Source organism: Theropithecus gelada, chromosome X, assembly GCF_003255815.1.
Source record: "Theropithecus gelada isolate Dixy chromosome X, Tgel_1.0, whole genome shotgun sequence".
Lineage (NCBI taxonomy): Eukaryota > Metazoa > Chordata > Mammalia > Primates > Cercopithecidae > Theropithecus > Theropithecus gelada.
This window is the reverse complement of record NC_037689.1, coordinates 78,583,267-78,604,355: the sequence shown is the minus strand read 5'-3', so window position 1 is coordinate 78,604,355 and position 21,089 is coordinate 78,583,267. Positions and strand designations below refer to the sequence as shown.

Sequence of the window (21,089 nt, the reverse complement as noted above, 5' to 3'; positions counted from 1 at the left end):
GGATTGAGCTGGAGGTTATCATGCTTAGCAAACTAACTGAGGAACAGAAAACCAAATATTGCATGTTCTCACTTATAAGTGGGAGCTAAATGATGAGAATTTATGAACAAAAAGAAGGAAAAAGCAGACACTGGTGTCTACTTGAGGGCAGAGGGTGAGAGGAGGGAGAGGAGCAGAAAAGATAACTATTAGGTACTAAGCCTAATACCTGGGCGATGTACTAATACATACAATAAATCCCCATGACATGAGTTTACCTATATAAGAAACCTCCACGTGTACCACCAAACCTAAAATAAAAAAATAAAAATAAGAAACAAGACCTAACTATGTTGCCTACAAGAAACCTATTTCACCTATAAAGGCACACATAAGTACATAAATGGAAAATGATATTCCATGCAACTGGAAACCAAAAAAGATCAGGAGTAACTTATTTATATCTGATAAAATGAATTACAAATAAAAGATATAAAAAGAGACACAGAAGGTCACTATATAATGATAAAGGGTCAATTCAGCAAGATGATACAACAATTGTAAATATCAATGCACTCAACACAGAAGTACTGAAGTATATAGAACAAACATCAATAAATCTAAAGGAAGAGATAGACTGCAATAAAATAACAGTAGGGCAGTTTAACACCCCATTTTCAGTAAAGGGAATATCATCCAGACAGAAAATCAACAAAGATATCAGAGTTAAACTACACACTAGACCTAATAGGCCCAAGTAATATTTATAGAACATTTCATAAAATTGCTACAGAATATACATTCTTTTCTTCAGCACATAGAACATTCTCTAGAATAGGCCAGATCTTCGGCCACAAAACTAGCATCACCAAATTCTAAAAAGTAGAAATCATGTCAACTATGTTTTCTCGAGATTCATTTTCTGTCCTGATTTTTAAAAAGTATTTTTTCTGACCACAATGGATAAAACTAGAAATAAATAAGATGAACCCTAGAACCTGCACAAACACATAGAAATTAAAAAACATGCTCCTGGGCCAATGAGTCAATGAAGAAAATTAAGAAAGAAATTTAAAAAATTCTTGAAACAAATGAAAATGGTAGTACAACATACTAAAATCTATAGGATACACCAAAGCAGTACTAAAAGGGAAGTTTATATAAATGCCTACATCAAAAAAGGAGAAAGACTTGAAAAAAGAACCTAACCATGCACCTTAAGGAACTAGAAAAGCAAGAATGAACCAAACACCAAATTAGTAGAATGAAAGAAATAATAAATACCATATCAGAAACAAAATAAAATCAATATTTTCCAAAGCAATATAGAAGATCAATGAAACAAAAAGTTGGATTTTTGAAGATAAAATTGACAAAATGTTAGCAAGATTAACCAAAGAAAAAAGAGAGAAGACCCAAATAAATAGAATCAGAAGTGAAAAATGGGATATTACAACTGATGCCACAGAAATATAAAGAATCATTAGACATTATAATGAAAAACTATACACCAACAAATAGGAAAACCTTGAAGAAATGGATAAATTCCTTGACACATACAACCTACCAAGGTTGAACCATGAAGAAACAGAATGCTGAATAAACCAATAAGGAGTAATGAGATTGAGAGTCTAAAAAAAAGTCTCCCATCAGAAAAAAAAAAAAAGTCTGGGACCTGATGGCGTCACTGCTGAATTCTACCAAACGTTTAAGGAAGAACTAATAACAATTCTACTTAACCTATCACAAAAATTGAAGAGGTGGGAATACTCCTAAACTCTACAAGGCCAGCATTACCCTGATACCCAAACCAGACAAGGACACAATGATAAAAGAAAACTCAGGCCAATATCACTGATGAACACAAAATGTTAAGATCCTCAACAAAATACAAGCAAACTGAACTCAATCATAAATTTAAAAGATTAATCACTACAGTCAAATGAGATTCATCCTAGGGATGCAAGGATGGTTCAACAAACACAAATCAATAAATCTGATGCATCACATTAACAGAACCAAGAAAAAAAAGCACAAGATTATTTCAATAGCTGCTGAAGAAGCATTTGATAGAATACAACTTCTCTTTATGATAAAAACCCTTAACGAACTGGGTATATCTCAAAAGGAACATATCTCAAATTAACACAGGCTATATATGACAAACCCACAGCTAACATAATACTGAATGGGAAAAATTGAAAGCTGATCCTCTAAGATCCGGAACAAGATGAGGAGGCCCACTTTCACCACTTTTATGCAACATAATACTAGAAATCCTTGCCAAAGCAATCAGATAAGAAAAATAAATAAAGGGGATCCAAATTGGAAAGGAAGAAGCCAAGTCATCCTTGGTTGCAGATGACCTGATATTATATTTAGGAAACCCTAACAACTCTACCAAAAAACTGTTAGAACTAATAAATGAATTTAGTAAATTTGCAAGATACAAAATCAAACTACGAAAATCAGTAGAATTTATGCACACCAACAGCAAAAATCTTAAGAAAGAAATCAAGAAAGCAATTCCATTTCAAATAGCTACAAAGTATATAAAATACCTAGGAATTAATTTAAGAAGTGAAAGATCTATAGAAGGAAAACTATAAAACATTGATGAAAAAAATTAAAGAGGATATAAAGGAAAAATGGAAAAATATTTCATGTACATTGACTAGAAAAATCAATATAGTTAAAATGTCCATTCTACCCAAAGCAATCTACAGATTCAATGCAATCCCTATCAAAATACCAATGGCATTCTTTACTGAAATGGAAAAGATAATCCTAAAATGTATGTGGAACAACAAAAAAAAGACCCCAAATAGCCAAAGCAATCCTGAACAAAAAGAACAAAACTGGAGGCACCACACTACCTGGTTTCAAAATATACTACAAAGTGGTCAGGCACTGTGGCCTGTAATCCCAGCATTTTGGGAGGCTGAGGTTGGCAGATCAGTTGAGGCCAGGAGTTTGAGACCAGCCTGGCCAACATGGCAAGACCCTGTCTCTACTAAAAAACAAAAATTAGACAGGCGTTGTGTATGACTGTAATCTCAGCTACTCAGGAGGCTGAGGCAGGAGAATTGCTTGAACCTGTGAGGTGGAGATTGCAGTGAGCTGAGATTGTGCCACTGCACTCCAGCCCAGGCAACCAAGGAAGCCCTTGCCTCAAATAAATAAATAAATAAATAAATAAAATAAAAATTAAAAAAAACTACAAAGCAATGTTAAGTAAGTCAGCATGGTGCATGGTATTGGGATAAAAACAGACATAGACCAATGAAGAGAATAGAGAAACCAGGTCTAAGTTTACACATTTACAGCCAACTCATTTTTGACAAAGGTGCCAAGAACATACAATGTAGAAAGAACAGTCTCTTCAGCTAATGGTGCTGTGAAAACTGGACAACCATATACAGAAGAATGAAACTAGATCCATATCTCTCTCCATATACAAAAGTCAAATCAAAATGGATTGAAGACTTAAACCTAAAGCCTGAAATTATGAAAGGACTAGAAGAAAACTTGGGGAAAATGCTCTAGGACAAGACGTTAAAAGCACAGGCAACCAAAGCAAAAATAGACAAATGGGATTACATAAAAGTAAAAAGCTTCTGCAGAGCAAAGAAAACACCAACAAAGTGAAGAGACAACACATAGAATGGAGAAAGTATTTGTAAAAACTATCCATCTGACAAAGGATTTATAACCAGAATATATAAGGAGCTCAAATAACTTAATAGCAAAAAAAAAAAAAAAAAAAAAAAAAAGCCAAGTACTCTGATTCTAGAATGGGCAAAATATCTGAATAGATGTTTCTCACAAGAAGACATACAAATGGCCAACAGGTATATGAAAAATGCTCAACATCACCAATCTTCAGGGAAATGAAAATCAAACCATTGTGAGATACCATGTAATCCTTGTTAAAATAAGACAGTGAATAATGGATGCTACCAAGCACATGAAAGGGGAACCCTTGCACACTGTTGGTGGAAATGTAAATTAGTACAGTCACTATGGAAAACAGTGCGGAGGTTCCAATAGAAACTAAAAATAGAACTACCGCAGGATCCATCAATTCCAGTACTGGGTATATATCCAAAAGAAGGGAAATCAGTGTGTCGAAGACGTATGTGCACTCCTATGTTTACTGTAGCACTATTTATAAGAGCCAAAATACTAGAATCAACTTAAATGTTCTTCAGTGGACAAATGAATAAAGAAAATGTGGTATATGTACACAATGGAATATTATTCATCCATAAAAACGTTAAAATCCTGTCATTTGCAGCACCATGGATGGAACTGGAGGTCATTACGTTAAGGAAATAAGCCAAGCACACAAAGACAAATATTCATATTCTTACTCACATGTAGGAGCTACAAAAGTGGATCTCACAAAGACAGAGAGTAGATTGGTTGTTACCAGAGGCCAGGAAGATTAGGGAGGAGAGGAGAATAAAGAGAAGTTGATTAATGGGTGTAAGTATACAATTCGATAGGAGAAATAAGACCTTGTGTTTGATAGATCAGTAGGTTGCCTATAGTTAACAATAATCTATTGTACATTTCTTTTCTTTCTTTGCTTTTCTATTGAGACGGAGTCTGGCTCTGCTGCCCGGGCTGGAATGCAGTGGCACGATCTAGGCTCACTGCAAGCTCCGCCTCCGGGTTCATGCCATTCTCCTGCCTCAATCTCCCGAGTAGCTGGGACTACAGGCGCCTACCGCCATGCCTGGCTAATTTTTTGTATTTTTAGTAGAGACGGGTTTTCTCCGTGTTAACCAGGATGGTCTCGATCTCCTGACCTCGTGATCTGCCTGCCTTGGCCTCCCAAAGTGCTGGGATTACAGGTGCGAGCCACTGCGCCCAGCCTGTACATTTCAATATAGCTAGAAGAGAATAATTTGAATGTTCCTAGTCTAAATAAAAGATAAATATTTGAAGTGATAGATATTCCAATTACCCTGATTTAATCTTTACACATTATGAATGTACAAAAATATCACATGTACCCCTCAAATAAGTACCTCTATTATAAAAATATTTTTAAAACCACAGTGCAATTTTGAGTTCCTAGATTATTTGTGATAATAATTTTAAGTAAAATAAGTATGGTTTCCTCATAGTGATACATCCAAAATTTTAAAAAAAGAAACAAGAAACTGGAATTTTGAAATCTTAAAAAAATGAAAATGCAGTTTACAGAATGAGACAAAATATTTGCAAACTATATATCTGATAAGGGGTTCATATCCAAAATATATGAAGAACTCATCCAACTCAATAGCAAAAAATAAATAAATAAATAAATAAATAAATAAATAAATAAATAAAAAAAAATAAAATTAAAAAAACCCCAAATACACAGATTAAACAACGGGTGAAGGACCTGAATAGACATTTCTCAAAAGAAGACATTCAAATGGCCAACAGGTGTGTGAAAGGATGCTCAACATCACTAATCTTCATGGAAATGCAGATCAAAACCACCATGAGATATTACCTTCCACCAGTTAGGATGGTCATTCTCAAAAAGTCAGAAGATAACTAATGTTGGTGAGGATGTGGAGAAAAGGGAATCCTTATCCATTGTTGAGGGGATATGAACTGGTATTGCCATTACAGAAAACAGTATGGAGGTTCTTCAAAAATTGAAAAATAGAACTACTATATGATCTGGCAATCCCCCTTCTGTGTATATATCTAATAAAATAAAATCAGTACCTCATAGAGATATCTGCACTCCCATGTTTACTGCAGCATTATTCACTGTAACTAAGCTATGGAAACAACGGATGTCTCTGTGGATGGATGAATGTATAAAGAAAATTGCGGGATAGATATACACTTGATTTTTTTTTTTTTTTTTTTGAGACACAGTATCGCTCTGTTGCCCTGCCTGGAGTGCAGTGGTGAGATCTTGGCTTACTGCAACCTCCACTTCTCAGGTTCAAGCGATTCTCCTGCCTCAACCTTCTGAGTAGCTGGGATTACAGGCGCATGCCATCATGCCTGGCTAATTTTTTGTATTTTTAGTAGAGACGGGGTTTCATCATGTTAGCCAGGATGGTCTCGATCTCCTGACCTCGTGATCCACCTACCTTGGCCTCCCAAGTGCTGGGATTATAGGCGTAAGCCACCATGCCCGGCTATTATTCGGTTTTTAAAAAGAAGGCCATTCTTCCATTTACAACAACATGGATGAACCTGGAGGATAATGTTAAGTGGTATAAGCCAGACACAGAAAGAAAAATCCTGCATGATCTCTCTTATATGTGGATTCTCAGACAAAGAGAGAGCCAGAGAATACAACAGTGGTTACCAGAAGCAGGCAGGGTTGGGGGAAATGTAGGCCAAAGTGTACAAATTAAGTAGTTACACAGGATGAACAAATCTAGAAATTTAAAGTATAGCATGGGGGCTATAGTTAATAATATTGTATTGTATACTGGAAATTTTCTAAGAGCATAGATTATAAGTACTCTTATCACATAAAAAAGGTAACTATGTTAGATGATGTACTTGTTAAATTGCTTACCTGTAATCATTTCACTATGTATTTGTATTTCAAAACATCATGTCATACATCTTAAATTTTTACAATGAAAGAAAACAAATAAAAGTATACATATTTAAAAACTAGAGTTATTCCTTTGCAAATAGAAAAAAACATTGCTCTGCTGCTGGAGTCTTTGTCAACATCTCTGTTAACTTTACTGCATAGAGAATATTAACTGTGGCTATCTCCTGCAGATTTCCAGGGATACTGCATCTCAAATAAATGACCACAATCAAAGAGTTCAGCAACTAATTTGAAAGGAGTGACACTTGGAAAATGGCAGAGCCTTTGTTACTACTGAAACAATAAAGAAACATACGAGTTCAAGACCAGCCTGGCCAGCACGGCAAAACTCCAACTCTACTAAAAATACAAAAATTAGCCAGGCTTGGTGGCGCGCACCTGTTGTCTCAGATACTTGGGAGGCTGAGGCAGGAGAATCACGAGGAGAACTCGGGAGGCAGAGGTTGCAGTGAGCCGAGATTGCACCACTGCACTTCAGCCTGGATGACAGAGTGAGACTCTATCTCAAGGGGGGGGGGAAAAAAAAAAGAAACACAGAACATTCAAAAAGGCACCAGAGCCATAAAGATGTAAAAAATTGAGAAATCAGCTGTACAAGAAATATTAAGGAACTAGGATTACTCCCAGCCCCTGACCCCAAGAAAGCTGAAGAAGTTCTTTATGGGTTTCACATACAGGCAAGCTCTGACCCACAGCAGTTTTCATTTAAGAATCACCCTGACAATCATACCCAACTTATTTTTCATGATACTTAGGTAGAGCCATAGATGCCACCTATCCAATTTTAAGAAAATGGATCCCAATTTGAATACAGCAGAAAGAATTATACTGTAATCTTTAATTTTTATTATGTAAGCTACAGGAAAATTTACAATGAGCAAAAGCAGTAATATAACAGATATCTTTGGATCATTTCCTCAAGAAGCTAAAATATAGCCCCAAGACTCAAAAGTCTTTAAAAAGATGCCTGTTAAATCTCCTCAGAAGACTACATGGATCTATACACTGGGTATTTAAGCATTTTCTATATATTTGTGCATTAATTAAACCTTTTATTTTCAAAAATGACATCAGAGAAGCCTATTTAAATCCCTTGATTTCATAAAGGTGCTTCTTTACCTTATAATTTGCTGTGCTAATATAAGGCCGGGATTTCAAAGATCACAAAGGCTTTATGTAGTTCCTGACTGTGATATTACATTTGTACCTAACAGGTTATTGTTAGCATATTTTATCTTTTTTTTTTTTTTTGAGACACAGTCTCGCTCTGTCACACAGTCTTGCTCTGTCACACAGGCTGGAGTGCAGTGGTGCGATCTCGGCTCACTGCCAAGTTCTGCCTCCTGGGTTCATGCCATTCTCTTGCCTCAGCCTCCCGAGTAGCTGGGACTACAGGTGTCCGCCACCACATCCGGCTATTTTTTTTTTTTTTTTTGTATTTTTAGTAGAGATGGGGTTTCACCATGTTAGCCAGGATGGTCTTGATCTCCTGACCTCGTGATCTGCCTGCCTCGGCCTCCCAAAGTGCTGGGATTACAGGCGTGAGCCACTGTGCCTGGCCAAATGTTTGTTTTACATTATGCAATGTACAAGTACATGTTTTTTTTTCTTTTGAGATGGAGTCTCCCTCTGTTGCCCAGGCTGGAGTGTAGTGGCACGATCTCAGCTCACTATAACCTCCGTCTCCCGGGTTCAAGTGATTCTCCTGTGTCAGCCTCCCAAGTAGCTAGGATGAAAGGTGTGTGTCATCACACCTGGCTAATTTTTTTTGTACTTTTTTAGTAGAGATGGGGTTTTGCCATGTTGGCCAGGCTGGTCTTGAACTTCTGACCTCAGGTGATCCGCCCGCCTCAGCCTCCCAAAGTGCTGGGATTACAAGCATGAGCTACAGCACCCGGCTGTACGAGTACATTTATGCTAAATGAAATGTTGTATTTTGGGCTAGGAATAAAAATTCCACTTGATTCCTAAAAGAAATTAAGTTCAATACACACATGTAATTTCAACTTACAGCATCTTTCCTAGGAATCTAAGTTGTTAAAAGTGTAAGAACTGTTTGTATCTGACAGTTATGCACAGAAAATGGGAACAACTGAAGATAACATAGAACCAACTTAACAAAGAATACAGCATGAGAACTTGCATTAGATACTAGAATGGGTTACAAAGGAGGATTGTGGTGTCTCCTTCAATGAACTTAAAAAAAACCCTCAGCTATCTAAGATGGCATAGTGGTCTTGCTAAAGCTAAAGGCACCTTACAGTTTATGATTTTATGATTATGTAAGAAGCAGCTGAACACTACAGATAACTAAATGGCATGCAATTACAGCACTGTGTCTCATATGTACTTGTCCAAAAGAGAGATATAGCATTGTAGTGGAAAAAACCTAGGATTTGGAATCAAGATACCTTGACATGTGAGATTAACATCTCTCAATTTTAGTTTCTTAATTATAAAATGGGGATGCTATTAATAACACTGCCTATCTAACCTGAAAGTTGTGCAGGTCACAGGATATGAAGAAAAAGTATAGGTAAGCACTTTGTAAACTATAAAATAACATACTAATTTTTAAATGGTTGGATATTTTTGAAAAGGTCTGGAATTGGAGACTGCTTCAAAACATAACCTCTTTATGATGTGGTGCTATATCTACATTTAAAGTATTCCACTTGCCAACACAAAGGTCAGATATGAATACCTTTTTCCATTGTGAATTATTTCAAACCAGGTAAAGACCTGATAAGTATTTGGCTTCTATTAGAGTTTGGGTTTAATACCAAAATAAGAGTTGTTATAACTTGTGACTGCTGTAAGTAAAAGTCAGTTCAGAAAGACTGAAGACTGAAGGAAGATAGGTAAAAATATAGTCAATTTTCCAACAGTCAGCAGGAGGAAGTAAGGGAGTTGCCCTTGTTGTAAGTTCTTTGGGATGGGCAATAACTGTTTTTTTGTGTGTGTTTTTTTGTTTTTTTTTAAATCTATGGATTTGTGGCTATTTTGTATTCCTTGGACCTACTAACATGCTTTTCTTTAAAACTAGATTTCCTGGTAATCAGGGCCTGGATAATCCAACTGAGTAAAAAATTTGAAAGACTTGCTCTCCACTGCTGCTCCCACTTCAATGCTTTTCCATGTCCTCATTTAGCCTCCTTCACCCCAGGTACGGTTTGTGATAGCTACTACAAGTTTCTACTCAAAATTGCTGCCAGCTACTGCATTATTGGGAACAGTAGCCAAAACGACTCTCTAATGGTTGGTATTAGCAACATAAGTAAATGTTGGAGGCACAAAAGTAGGCACAGCAACAGGTGGAGACAAGGAATAGGGCTGGCAATGGGGATACATTACATGAGAACTCAACTTTTAATTCTTTACAAAATGCCTTAGGATGACCCAGTGACCTGGTAGTAGAAAGTTGGAACTTATTTTCCTTTGCCCCTCTTCCTTTTAGAAAAGTAGACTACATGCATGTGTAGGCTTCTCCCATTACTATCTTTTAGTTTTTAGTGTATTTAAACCATTCTAAAAAGAGACTGAGCATAGGATTTTAAAGAAAAGTTAACCAATGTGAATGAAGGAGGATGGAGAAAGGTCAATTGTTGCCCATCGATTAAATTGAACTCCACATTCAAGCAAAGCACTACAAGTGACTACCCAGCAGGATTGTTTAGAAATCCATATATATCCAGATGTATATCTGACTGGTGATATAAATCACGGAATCACAAAGCTGGTAAGGAATCTCCCAAGCTGCAATCTAATCTTATCTAAATTTCCCATGGTTACTAAACAAATCTGGCCATACTTGCTCTCCTCCATCCAAAGGACACTTATGAGGTTGACATGCTTATAAAATCTTTCTGGACACTATTTACTCACCACATTACATTGGTTGTATTAACGTGGACTTCATAGTCTTTGACCCAACTTACCTTGGTTGTCATCCTCATTGTCTTCCCAGGGTTCTTCATTTGCTAGCAGTGGGTTCTGTGACTCATTCATAGACCTCATAGGGAAGGAGTGTCCATCACCAGGGCTGGTGGGAAAAGAAAGGCAGTGAGTTATTGCAGCTGACATAGACTTTTGTGAAGGTTATAATCCTCTTAAAAACAAGAGGGAGGTTGTTAGGCATATTTAGTCTTATTGTCTAAAGCCGTGGCGGAATGGACTCTTACAATAGCATCATTTAGTTGCTATATTGCTCTCGATTTCCATATCTTATTTGTGTGTCTGCATCAGTGTTAACTTCTTGTTTGTAAGCAACTCTGTAGTTTGGTTCCCAAAATGCCCAGTATGGCAATATGCACACACAGCAAGCTTCATACATATCACTTAATGATGACGATACAAATTTATATCCCATTATCTTACTGCTTTGATTCTAAGTTTTCAAGAAAGATGACCAGTCTCTGAAACATTGAATACAGTGGAGATAAGCTGGTGTGAATTGGTGAAAGATAATGCCTGAATGCACTGTTATTTATTTGGTTTGCATGGCAGAAAGGTTATTAGGAACTAGGGGAAAGAGCCAGAGTGAGCCATCTCTAGACTGCAGATTTTGGGGGCAATTATCCACATGTGGGGTCTCGCTTTGTGGCTACCTGTGGTAAGCTAGGGTCAACTCCCTGGTTAATTTCAGTCCACTAACAGATGGGATGCATTGGAAGGAACTGAGCTGGCCCCAGTTAGAAGAGGTTACAGTTTGAACATTTCAGTTTAGGTATCTGAATGCATTCCACCTTTGAGTCTGAATGACTTTTGATGTTATCTATGCCTTTTCTCCTGTTCACGTATATGGTAAATTGAAAGTTGACAGATTTTATCGATAGCACTCTAAAGAGAATGTAAGTGTACTGATTATAAATGAATGGGCCTTGATTTTTGGTTTTGTTCTTTATTCCAGAGAAGACTCATTTTACACCTCCGTTTGATGTGGTGATGATGTGTGTATATTTGTGTATGTGAGTATGTGAATAGGGTGTAGGTAATACCTGGTAACAGTTATTAATCAATATTACCCACTGACATAGTTTTGCCTTGTGATTTATAGACAGGTTAGTTGGATACACCACATCTCTGAAATAAATGAGTCTGTAAAATACTAACTGCTACACAGGAAGTATCAAGGCAATCAATCAAGCAGAAATTTTTCCATAATTACCACCCTACCCCTAACAAAGTTTCCTCAACTAAGTGAACATGAATGTATCCCTGTCTAAGGAGGGGACCGAAAGGGGGCTACAAGAAGGCTAAAAGCAAGCTCTGCTCCACAATTAGTTTAGTTGATGGTGGTTCAATCTGGTTCACAAAGTCATTCACAGAACACAAGCTTGACTGTTTATTTCTCATCCACTACTTTCCCTGCATAATGGTTGCAGTTCTAAGAATTACCTATAACCTCAAATTAAACTGTACTACAAGGCGACAGTAACAAAAATAGCATGATACTGATACCAAGACAGATATATAGACCAATGGAACAGAACAGAGCCCTCAGAAATAATGTCACACATCTACAACCATCTTATCTTTGACAAACCTGACAAAAACAAGCAATGGGGAAAGGATTTCCTATTTAACAAATGGTGTTGGGAAAACTGGCTAGCCATATGTGGAAAGCTGAAACTGGATCCCTTCATTACACCTTATACAAAAATTAACTCAAGATGGATTAAAGACTTAAATATAAGACATAAAACCATAAAAATCTTAGAAGAAAACCTAGGCAATACCATTCAGGACATAGACATGGGCAGAGACTTCATGAACAAAACATCAAAAGCAATGGCAACAAAAGCCAAAATTGGCAAATGGGATCTGATTATACTAAAGAGTTTCTGCACAGCAAAGGAAACTATCATCAGAGTGAACAGGCAACCCATAGAATGGGAGAAAATTTTTGCAATCTATCCATATGACAAAGGGCTAATATCCAGAATCTATAAATAACTTAAACATATTTACAAGAAAAAACCAAACAACCCCATCAAAAAGTGGGCGAAGGATATGAACAGACACTTCTCAAGAGAAGACATTTATGTGGCCAACAAACATATTATAAAAAGCTCATTATCAGGCCGGGCGCGGTGGCTCAAGCCTGTAATCCCAGCACTTTGGGAGGCCGAGACGGGCGGATCACGAGGTCAGGAGATCGAGACCATCCTGGCTAACACGGTGAAACCCCGTCTCTACTAAAAAAAATACAAAAAAAAAAAACCAAAAAACTAGCCGGGTGAGGTGGCGGGCGCCTGTAGTCCCAGCTACTCGGGAGGCTGAGGCAGGAGAATGGCTTAAACCCGGGAGGCGGAGCTTGCAGTGAGCTGGGATCCGGCCACTGCACTCCAGCCTGGGCGACAGAGCGAGACTCCATCTCAAAAAAAAAAAAAAAAAAAAAAGCTCATTATCACTGGTCATTAGAGAAATGCAAATCAAAACCACAATGAGATACAATCTCATGCCAGTTAGAATGGCGATCATTAAAAAGTCAGGAAACAACAGATGCTGGTGAGGATGTGGAGAAATGGGAACACTTTTACACTGTTGGTGGGAGTGTAAATTAGTTCAACCATTGTGGAAGACAGTGTGGCAATTCCTCAAGGATCTAGAATGAGAATACCATTTGACCCAGCAATCCCATTACTGGGTATATACCCAAAGGATTAGAAATCATTCTACTATAAAGACACATGCACACATGTTTATTACGGCACTGTTCACAATAGCAAAGACTTGGAAGCAACCCAAATGCCCATCAATGATAGACTGGATAAAGAAAATGTGGCACATATACACTATGGAATACTATGTAACCACAAAAAAATGAGTTCATGTCCTTTGCAGGGACATGGATGAAGCTGGAAACCATCATTCTCAGCAAACTAACACAAGGCAGAAAACCAAACACAGCATGTTCTCACTCATAAGTGGGAGTTGATCAATGAGAACACTTGGACATAGATAGGGGAACATCACACACCGGGGCCTGTCGGGGGTTGGGGGGCTAGGGGAGGGATAGCATTAGGAGAAATACTTAACGTAGATGATGGGTTAATGGGTGCAGCATACCACCATGGCACGTGCATACCTATGTAACAAACCTGCATGTTCTGCACATGTACCCCAGAACTTAAAGTATAATAAAAAAAGAATTACCTATAACCTCAAATTAATATTTGTTCTTGCTTTTTATATGTTTTATTCATAAAATTAGTATTAACCACAAAATATGTAAAATGGAGAAAAGATAAATAATTTCTAAGACTATTGCCCTTACCATTTTTAACATTTTTTGGTATATTTCTCTTCTGCTGTTTTTCTTCTATATATATTTATGTTTTTAATCACAGTGTATCGAATTTTTCATTTTCCACTTAAAATATAGTACCTTTTAAAACATTTTTTGGTATATTTCTCTTCTGCTGTTTTTCTTCCATATATACTTATGTTTTTAATCACAGTGTACTGGATTTTTCATTTTCCACTTAAAATATAGTAAGCACTTTCCCTTTTGTGACATAGTCTTTATAACCATTACTTTTGATTGTGTAGTATTCCATCCAGTAGAGAGATATATATATATATATACACACACACACACACACTTATCCATTCCCATATGTTTGGATATTTAGGTTGTTTCCTAATTATTGGCTACAAATAATGCTGTGATGGACATTTTTGTGCATTGTTTGTCTCTGTCTTTAGGGTAGATTCAATTCCCAGAAATAGAATTACTGGGATGTTGGACATGTAGATTCTTATGTTTTTTGATAGATATTACCAAATTCGGTTATAAAAGATTGGTAGTGCCACTGCACATTGCCACAAAGAAAGCATGAGAATATCTATTTTATCAGACCCTCACTTCTTTATTTGTCTTTACTAACCTAGAAATGAAGAACTTGGGGAATAGAGTTTCACATTGGACTGATACCTGCTGCATACTACAATCAAAATTGAATTTGCTGGTTTAAGGGATGGTCCAGTGCTAACTTCTTCCAGTGGTAATATTTACTCACCTGGAACCAATAGGTATTAACCAGAACTTCTTCTTATCTCCAAACACCTGCTGGATATTCTTGATGAAGCCAAGGTTGAATCCATTTTTCTCTGGGCCACTTGTAAACACTGGAGTGCAGAAGGCCTCTAAGGCAGGGCAGGAGAGTTGAAGAAAAGAGGAAGAAAACAATAAAGAAACATATTTCAGCATAGTCATGATTTACATTTCTCCATGTATGTGACTTGGTTCTATCATATCTTTTTGCTATGGTAGCACAGATATTGCTTAGCAATTTTTAATTGCTAATATTGATTAGCAATTTTTAGATATTGCTAAATTACTTAGTAAAAACCAGTTTAATCACTTAACACAAACTAAGCTTGTTACTGCATATAAAGAATTAGAATTCTCTTTTTAAAAGACAGGGGAAACACATGGTGGTAAAAATAATTAAGCAGCCATGGGGGTAGTATGTATTTTGTACTGCTGAATTTAGAGTATAGGAACAGATTTAACAGCACTTTATTTGAATCTAAGTGGCAACAACAACCAAATGGCTACCGTCTTTAGAGCTGGGAAGAAAATAATGACATAAAGAGATGGTAATAACATTGATTTGGTTTTGAAACATTTCAAAAATGAAAGTGTTCATGCTGAAGCCTGCAATGTAAGAAACTGAGTTTTACTTCAGATAAAATGTCAATTGGTGAGCCATAATCACTACAAAGACTGTAAGGAATGGGACCATGTTAGAGAACATTATTTTTAGACACACATTTATCCCATTAAGTAAATGATTTCACTGTTGGACTCCGGCTGCATCTGACTGTTTCTCATTTGTTCTTTGTTTTCAGACTCTGTTATCATGAAGCTTTTAGTGGTTTTCCACTTTGTAGCTGGTCTCTAAGCCAAATGTGCTAATCTACCATCCTAGCAACTAGGGGCTACATATATATTTGGTTAAGAAAATGGGTGCAAATACTTTATTTTTTTTTAATAGATACAGGATCTTGCTCTGTCACCCAGGCTAGAGTGCAGTGGCACAATCTTAGCTCACTGCAGCTTTAAACTCCTGGCCAGGGTCAATCAATCTTCCCATCTCAGCTTACGGAGAAGCTGCAGCCACAGGCACATGCCACCACACCCAGCTAATGATTATTATTTTAAAAATATTGTAACTATTATTTTAGGTTCAGGGTAAATGTACAAGTTTGTTATATAGGTAAATTTGTGACTTGAGGGTTTGGTGTTTGTCACCCAGGTACTAAGCATAGTACCCGAGTGAATTTTTATTTTTCTGAACCCTTCCCTCCTCCCATACTCCTCCCTCAAATAGGCCCCAGTGTCTGTTGTTCCATTCTTTGTGTTTATGTGTACTCAGTCTTTAGCTCCCACTTGTAAGTGAGAACATGAAGTATTTGATTTTCTGTTCCTGAGTTAGTTCACTTAGGATAATGGCTTCAAGCTTCATTTGTGTTGCTGCAAAGGACAGGATCTCATTCTTTGTTATGGCTGTGTAGCATTCCATGGTGTATATGTACCACATTTTCTTCATCTAGTTTGCCATTGATGGACCTTTAGGCTGATTCCATGGCTTTGCTATTGTGAATAGTCGCCCAGCTAATTATTTTTATTTTTATTTGTAGAGATGGGGTTTCGTTTTGTTGCCCAGGCTGGTCTCAAACTCCTCAGCTCAAGTGATTCTCCTGCCTTGGCCTCCCAAAGTACTGGGATTACAGGAGTGAGCCATCATGCACGGCCAATAGATTGCAAATACTTTCTTAGCTGTTAGCATTATTAGCAAATAAATTCCCAATGTATAGTAGCTTTTGCACTAAACTTTTCTCAAATCTATCCTAGCTAAACATTCAACATTCAAAACTTGAACACTTTGTCCTCACTCCTCATGTACTGATTTGTACAGAATGTAAATACTTATTTCATCATAGATGAAATAAAATGTACTGGAATCCATCAGAAATATAGTTTTCCAAATAACAGCCTATAGAGTAACTGACAGAAAATATGTTCATTTATTTTACTTATTTTCTAGAGAATCATTTGTTCAATGTGTTTATCTCATTCCCACAGTACCTAAACAGCCCCTTGATGATTACAGATATTTACTGATTTTTTTTTGTTTCTCAAGACTTTTGGAATCTTGTTGTGGTTGGTTTGGATTTTTTCTCAGGGCTCTGGTTTTAGATGTGCATAATAAATTAGATCCTACTGTCTTTATCAACCTTTACTTCTCCCTTCTGACATCCCCTTCTGTACTGATTCTTTCTTTAATTTCCTCATGTGAACACCTTTTAGAAATCTTCTGAGCTATTAACCTTGGGAGCTATTACCCAGTATGCACTATAAAGAACAATGGCTATTTTTGTTTCTGTGTGGGGTTTCATTAAAAAATATTCTCATAATTAGCCTATAAGCTTCATTCACTATGCCTTTCTATTTTGGTAAAATATATTTTCATCTGTCTCAGTTTGGGGGTAGAGGGATGTCATGCAGCTAAAATGCTTCACTGGAAGTTTTACTTGGGAACAATCCACAGGTCCCTCTGATACACATTAATATGTTTTTTCCTAATCTTAATATTAAGTCTTACCTAAGGTGGTTTTGTTTCTGCTGACAAGCCAACAATGGTAACCAAAGAGAATCACAAGGCTGACAAAAAACATGCAGGCCACAAAGAGAAGAAAAAGGACATGGAACTTAGAGCGAACACTGGGTAATTCCCCCTAGAAAAGAAATAATAAACAAGCAAAAGATTAAAGTGGAAAAGGGGATGGCTAGTATTTAAAAATATATAGGTTAGTAGTTTTTCACATGTATAAAGTGTCTAGCTATAATTTAAAAAATAGATTCTGTAAAATTTTTATAATATGGTTCTTTCTGTTAATGATGATAACTGTGAGTGTGCTCTCAGCCTACAAAGCCTAAAATGGATCCTTGCTTAAGTGCGGTTCAGTGTAAAATAGAGTATATTAGATACCAATTATAAAAGGGTAATGTGAAAAGGTTATTCTCGGGCCATAATTAGTATGCAACCTCTCAGAGCTTGTAGTCAATTTAGTTTCAGATCTTGAACTCATATGCCTTATCCTCTTGTCTCAGGGTAAGTTATTCTGGAATTCTTTATATATCATGTTTCCTTGGGCATGTGTATGTTGAAAATGTCATGGTGATGTATGTAAGAAGTTAAAACATATAGGTAGAATTTTAAAATGTCCTACCCATAAGTCATAACCTGATTTTAAAGTTGTTATAGATTTCGTGTGGTTGTTTTTTTATAGCTGAGGTAGAATGTGCTGATATATTACCTCCTGTGAAACAGCTGTTTAGACAGTAAAAATCAAGCAGAATTTTTACAGGCAACTGTAAAACTAGGTGGCTAAAGATTTTTATAGTTATCTAGGACATCTTATTTTCCATGTGGCACCAGCCTTTTTTTCCGACATGCAGCCTAGACCAGAATGAATGTTATAAAGTTCTGTAACATGCGCAGCATGTAACATTTATTTTCTGCAGAGAATCTTAGAAAACATTTTCAATTTTGGTGTGAACAGTTGGGGGAATGACTATTATTTATTTCCTCCTTTCCTGTGATAATTATTGTTTCAGTGTGATGAATCACTTTGAAATATTTCCAATTTCTCTCTAGTAATAAAATTAAATGTGATTCTTAAGTGGACCTTAACTTCTGAGTGATCTAGTTCTACTCCTATTTGGAAGGAGAAAGTTAAGGCTTGGCAACACTTGGCAAGTTCAGATAGTACAGATTTTTTTCTTCTCTGAGATAATATTTTTATTCATTTTTATGTGTGGAAATATTGGGAATCTTCCAGGTTGTATACTGAAGGATGAAGATAAGGATGCTTCCCGTTATCTTCAGCCAGTCAGATGCTGCCAGCTGAGTGGGGGTCCAAGTGAAAATTGCATAGGGACAGAGCAGCCCAGCAAAGAGCTACCTCAAGAACTTCAACCTTCAAGAATATTTACCTGAAACTCTCTTTTTTGAAATGATCCCTCTACAAATTCTTGGCCTAAGCACCTAAACTGAATTAGATTGGTGTTTGTTTTATTTTGAACTTACAGAAAAAACTCCATATATTGCTTTGCAGTGGGTTTTGCCTTGACTGTGTTTTTGCTTTCACAATCTTTAGTTTTTAAAGAATGTTTTAAAAATATTTTAAAGCTCACATTTATTTTACTTCTTATTTTTTCACATATAAATGGATAGTAGAAAATGGCTAGACAAGAGGGACTGATACAAAGTCAGTCCACAGTCTGTCTGGCTGAGCTGAAGTCTCTTCCCTCACCCCGCCCAATTACTCTTGAAGAACATTTTTCTGTCTGCCAAAGCATATCTACTGTGTTGCCCCTTGATAGAGTTCTTAAACTTTTTTTTTGTTAGAAGAGGGTGATAGCCCTATGTTCAAAAATACCTTTTCAGGAGATAACCAAGCTAAATCACTTAAAGTAATAGCCATCAGAGAGAGATCAGATGAATACTGGCAGAATAATGCTATTTTCCTGATTCTAAAATAATTCATAGTTCTGTGAGGAGATCCATGGCCCAATATGTGAGGAATGTATTACTATTTTTTGCATAAGGAAAAGATCAATCTCTTATCAAAGTAGCTATTGTTCAATATACAGAGGAGATAAATAATCTATTGGTCTTCTGAATTCTTATTCCCATGGAGCTAGAGCTCTCCACAGCAGAGCCATAATGGGCAGTAGGACATGGTACAGTGTGTAAGTTCATGGGGCTTAGGGTCAGACTTAGGTGAAAGTCCTAACTTTGAAATTTACAAGCTGGGTGATCATAGACAAGTCACTAAACTACTATGAGCCTCAGTTTTTATCATCTTTGAATAAGACTGATAATTCATGCTCTGCCTACTTCACAGGGTTGTGGTAAGGATCAGATGAGATAAGGGGTATAAAAGTGCTTCGAAAACTGTAAAGTGCCATACAAACGAAGGTTGCTATTGATAGGAGCACAGCTTGTCTCCTTGATACATGGCTTTCAAAATACATGGCAGTGTTTACTTTTTATTTTAAGGGGATATTCAATTTAAACTGAGAAAGCCATCCCTAAACTACATTAAAGTGTTATCTGGCTAAAGAGACTGCAAAGAAGCATTTCTCTGAACTGTCAATGCCCTTTTCATTTTAGGGCAAGCCAGGACACATTTCCTTGCCTCTGATCTATGAGGCATGAGCTAGCCTACTGTGGAGAAAAAAACATGAGGGAATATAAAGAGAACAAGGTTATGTTCACTCTTGGTATTACTTGTGAATACTGGCACATTTCTGATGATTAATTCAAGAATGAAAAAAGCACATGACACCTGGCTGGCATTGTGATATTTGATTATTGGTTGACTAGGTGGGCTAAAGGCAAAATGTGTGAAATGCAATATTGTTTATTTTGTTACGAGGGTAAAAAGTGGTTCCTAAACAGTAGCCTACTGTGTTAAGCACCAAGAAAGGTCTGTAGTGAAGACCAAGGCCAACACTTTCCCTGCTGATGGGACATAGCAGATTTTCTTTACATTCAGGGTAGTAGCTCAGTATGTGGATTTTATAATATATTTAAAAATTATTGTAACTTTACAACAATCCTGTGCTGTGGAAATGGACAAAGGAAGAGATGATGAAGCATTTTATATTTATAGAAAATGTATGAAAAAGTTTTACTTCTGCATAAAGTTTTGTTTGTATCCCTGAGTTGATGATTATGACATCTATTATATAATTCCTTATTCCTAAAGTTATTAAATATCTGAACTGATTCAGCAAGTTGAAAGGGAAATGGAAAACATACATCACTATAATTTTCTACACTATCTTTTCTATATTACTAGGGATCAATGCACTGATTAATAATTTAAATATTCTTGGCTATTTAGGTTCCTATTGCCTTATCCTTCTCCTTTTTTTCTTCAGTTTATTATAATCTATATTCTGGTCACTGAATTCATGTTCTTTCTCTATGGCTTTATGTCTCCATTTGAGGTGAGATATTCATGTTATATAGTCTCTTGTGCAATCCCTAATAACTAGTAGCTCTGTCCACATCTGCCTTTTGATATTCAGGTTCAGTTTGGACAGTCTTCATCATGGATGTCTTAGTAATTGTACTAGAGTTGTGGGGAAGGGCTATCTCCTGGGGTCCACTAGTAAGACATTTAAAAAGAACATATTTCACTATACTTCTGCTAGACCTTGTACACATTTGTAAATAAAAAAATCTGCCTTAAGTCTGTTTTTCTGTTTTGGAAGTAGTTGGATATAATTTATATCTTCAAGTGGATGAAATAACTTTTTTGATATTTCAGTATAATTATTTGAATCACATTTTGAAAGGTAAAGCACTTTCAACATCTGTTTCATTTATCTTGGCAATGAGCCAGTGAAGCAGGTAAGACATCCAGTATTCGATCTCCATTCTCCTAATTGCTAACCTAGTGTTTGTCAAACAAAGTTAAAAAACAAAAC

General features: G+C 36.5%; 1 protein-coding gene across 2 annotated transcripts in view; it reads right to left on the bottom strand.

Moving 5' to 3' along the window:
* The window catches only part of ZDHHC15 (zinc finger DHHC-type containing 15), a 151,944-nt gene that overhangs the window by 43,427 nt on the left and 87,428 nt on the right, over positions 1–21,089 (bottom strand). For both annotated transcript variants that reach the window (XM_025372513.1, XM_025372514.1), the window contains 3 exons: positions 17,188–17,320; positions 14,596–14,722; positions 10,510–10,613 (listed from right to left, as the gene is read on the bottom strand). In XM_025372513.1, the coding sequence (XP_025228298.1) occupies positions 10,510–10,613; positions 14,596–14,722; positions 17,188–17,320 (364 nt within the window). The remainder of the gene's footprint in view (positions 1–10,509; positions 10,614–14,595; positions 14,723–17,187; positions 17,321–21,089) is intronic.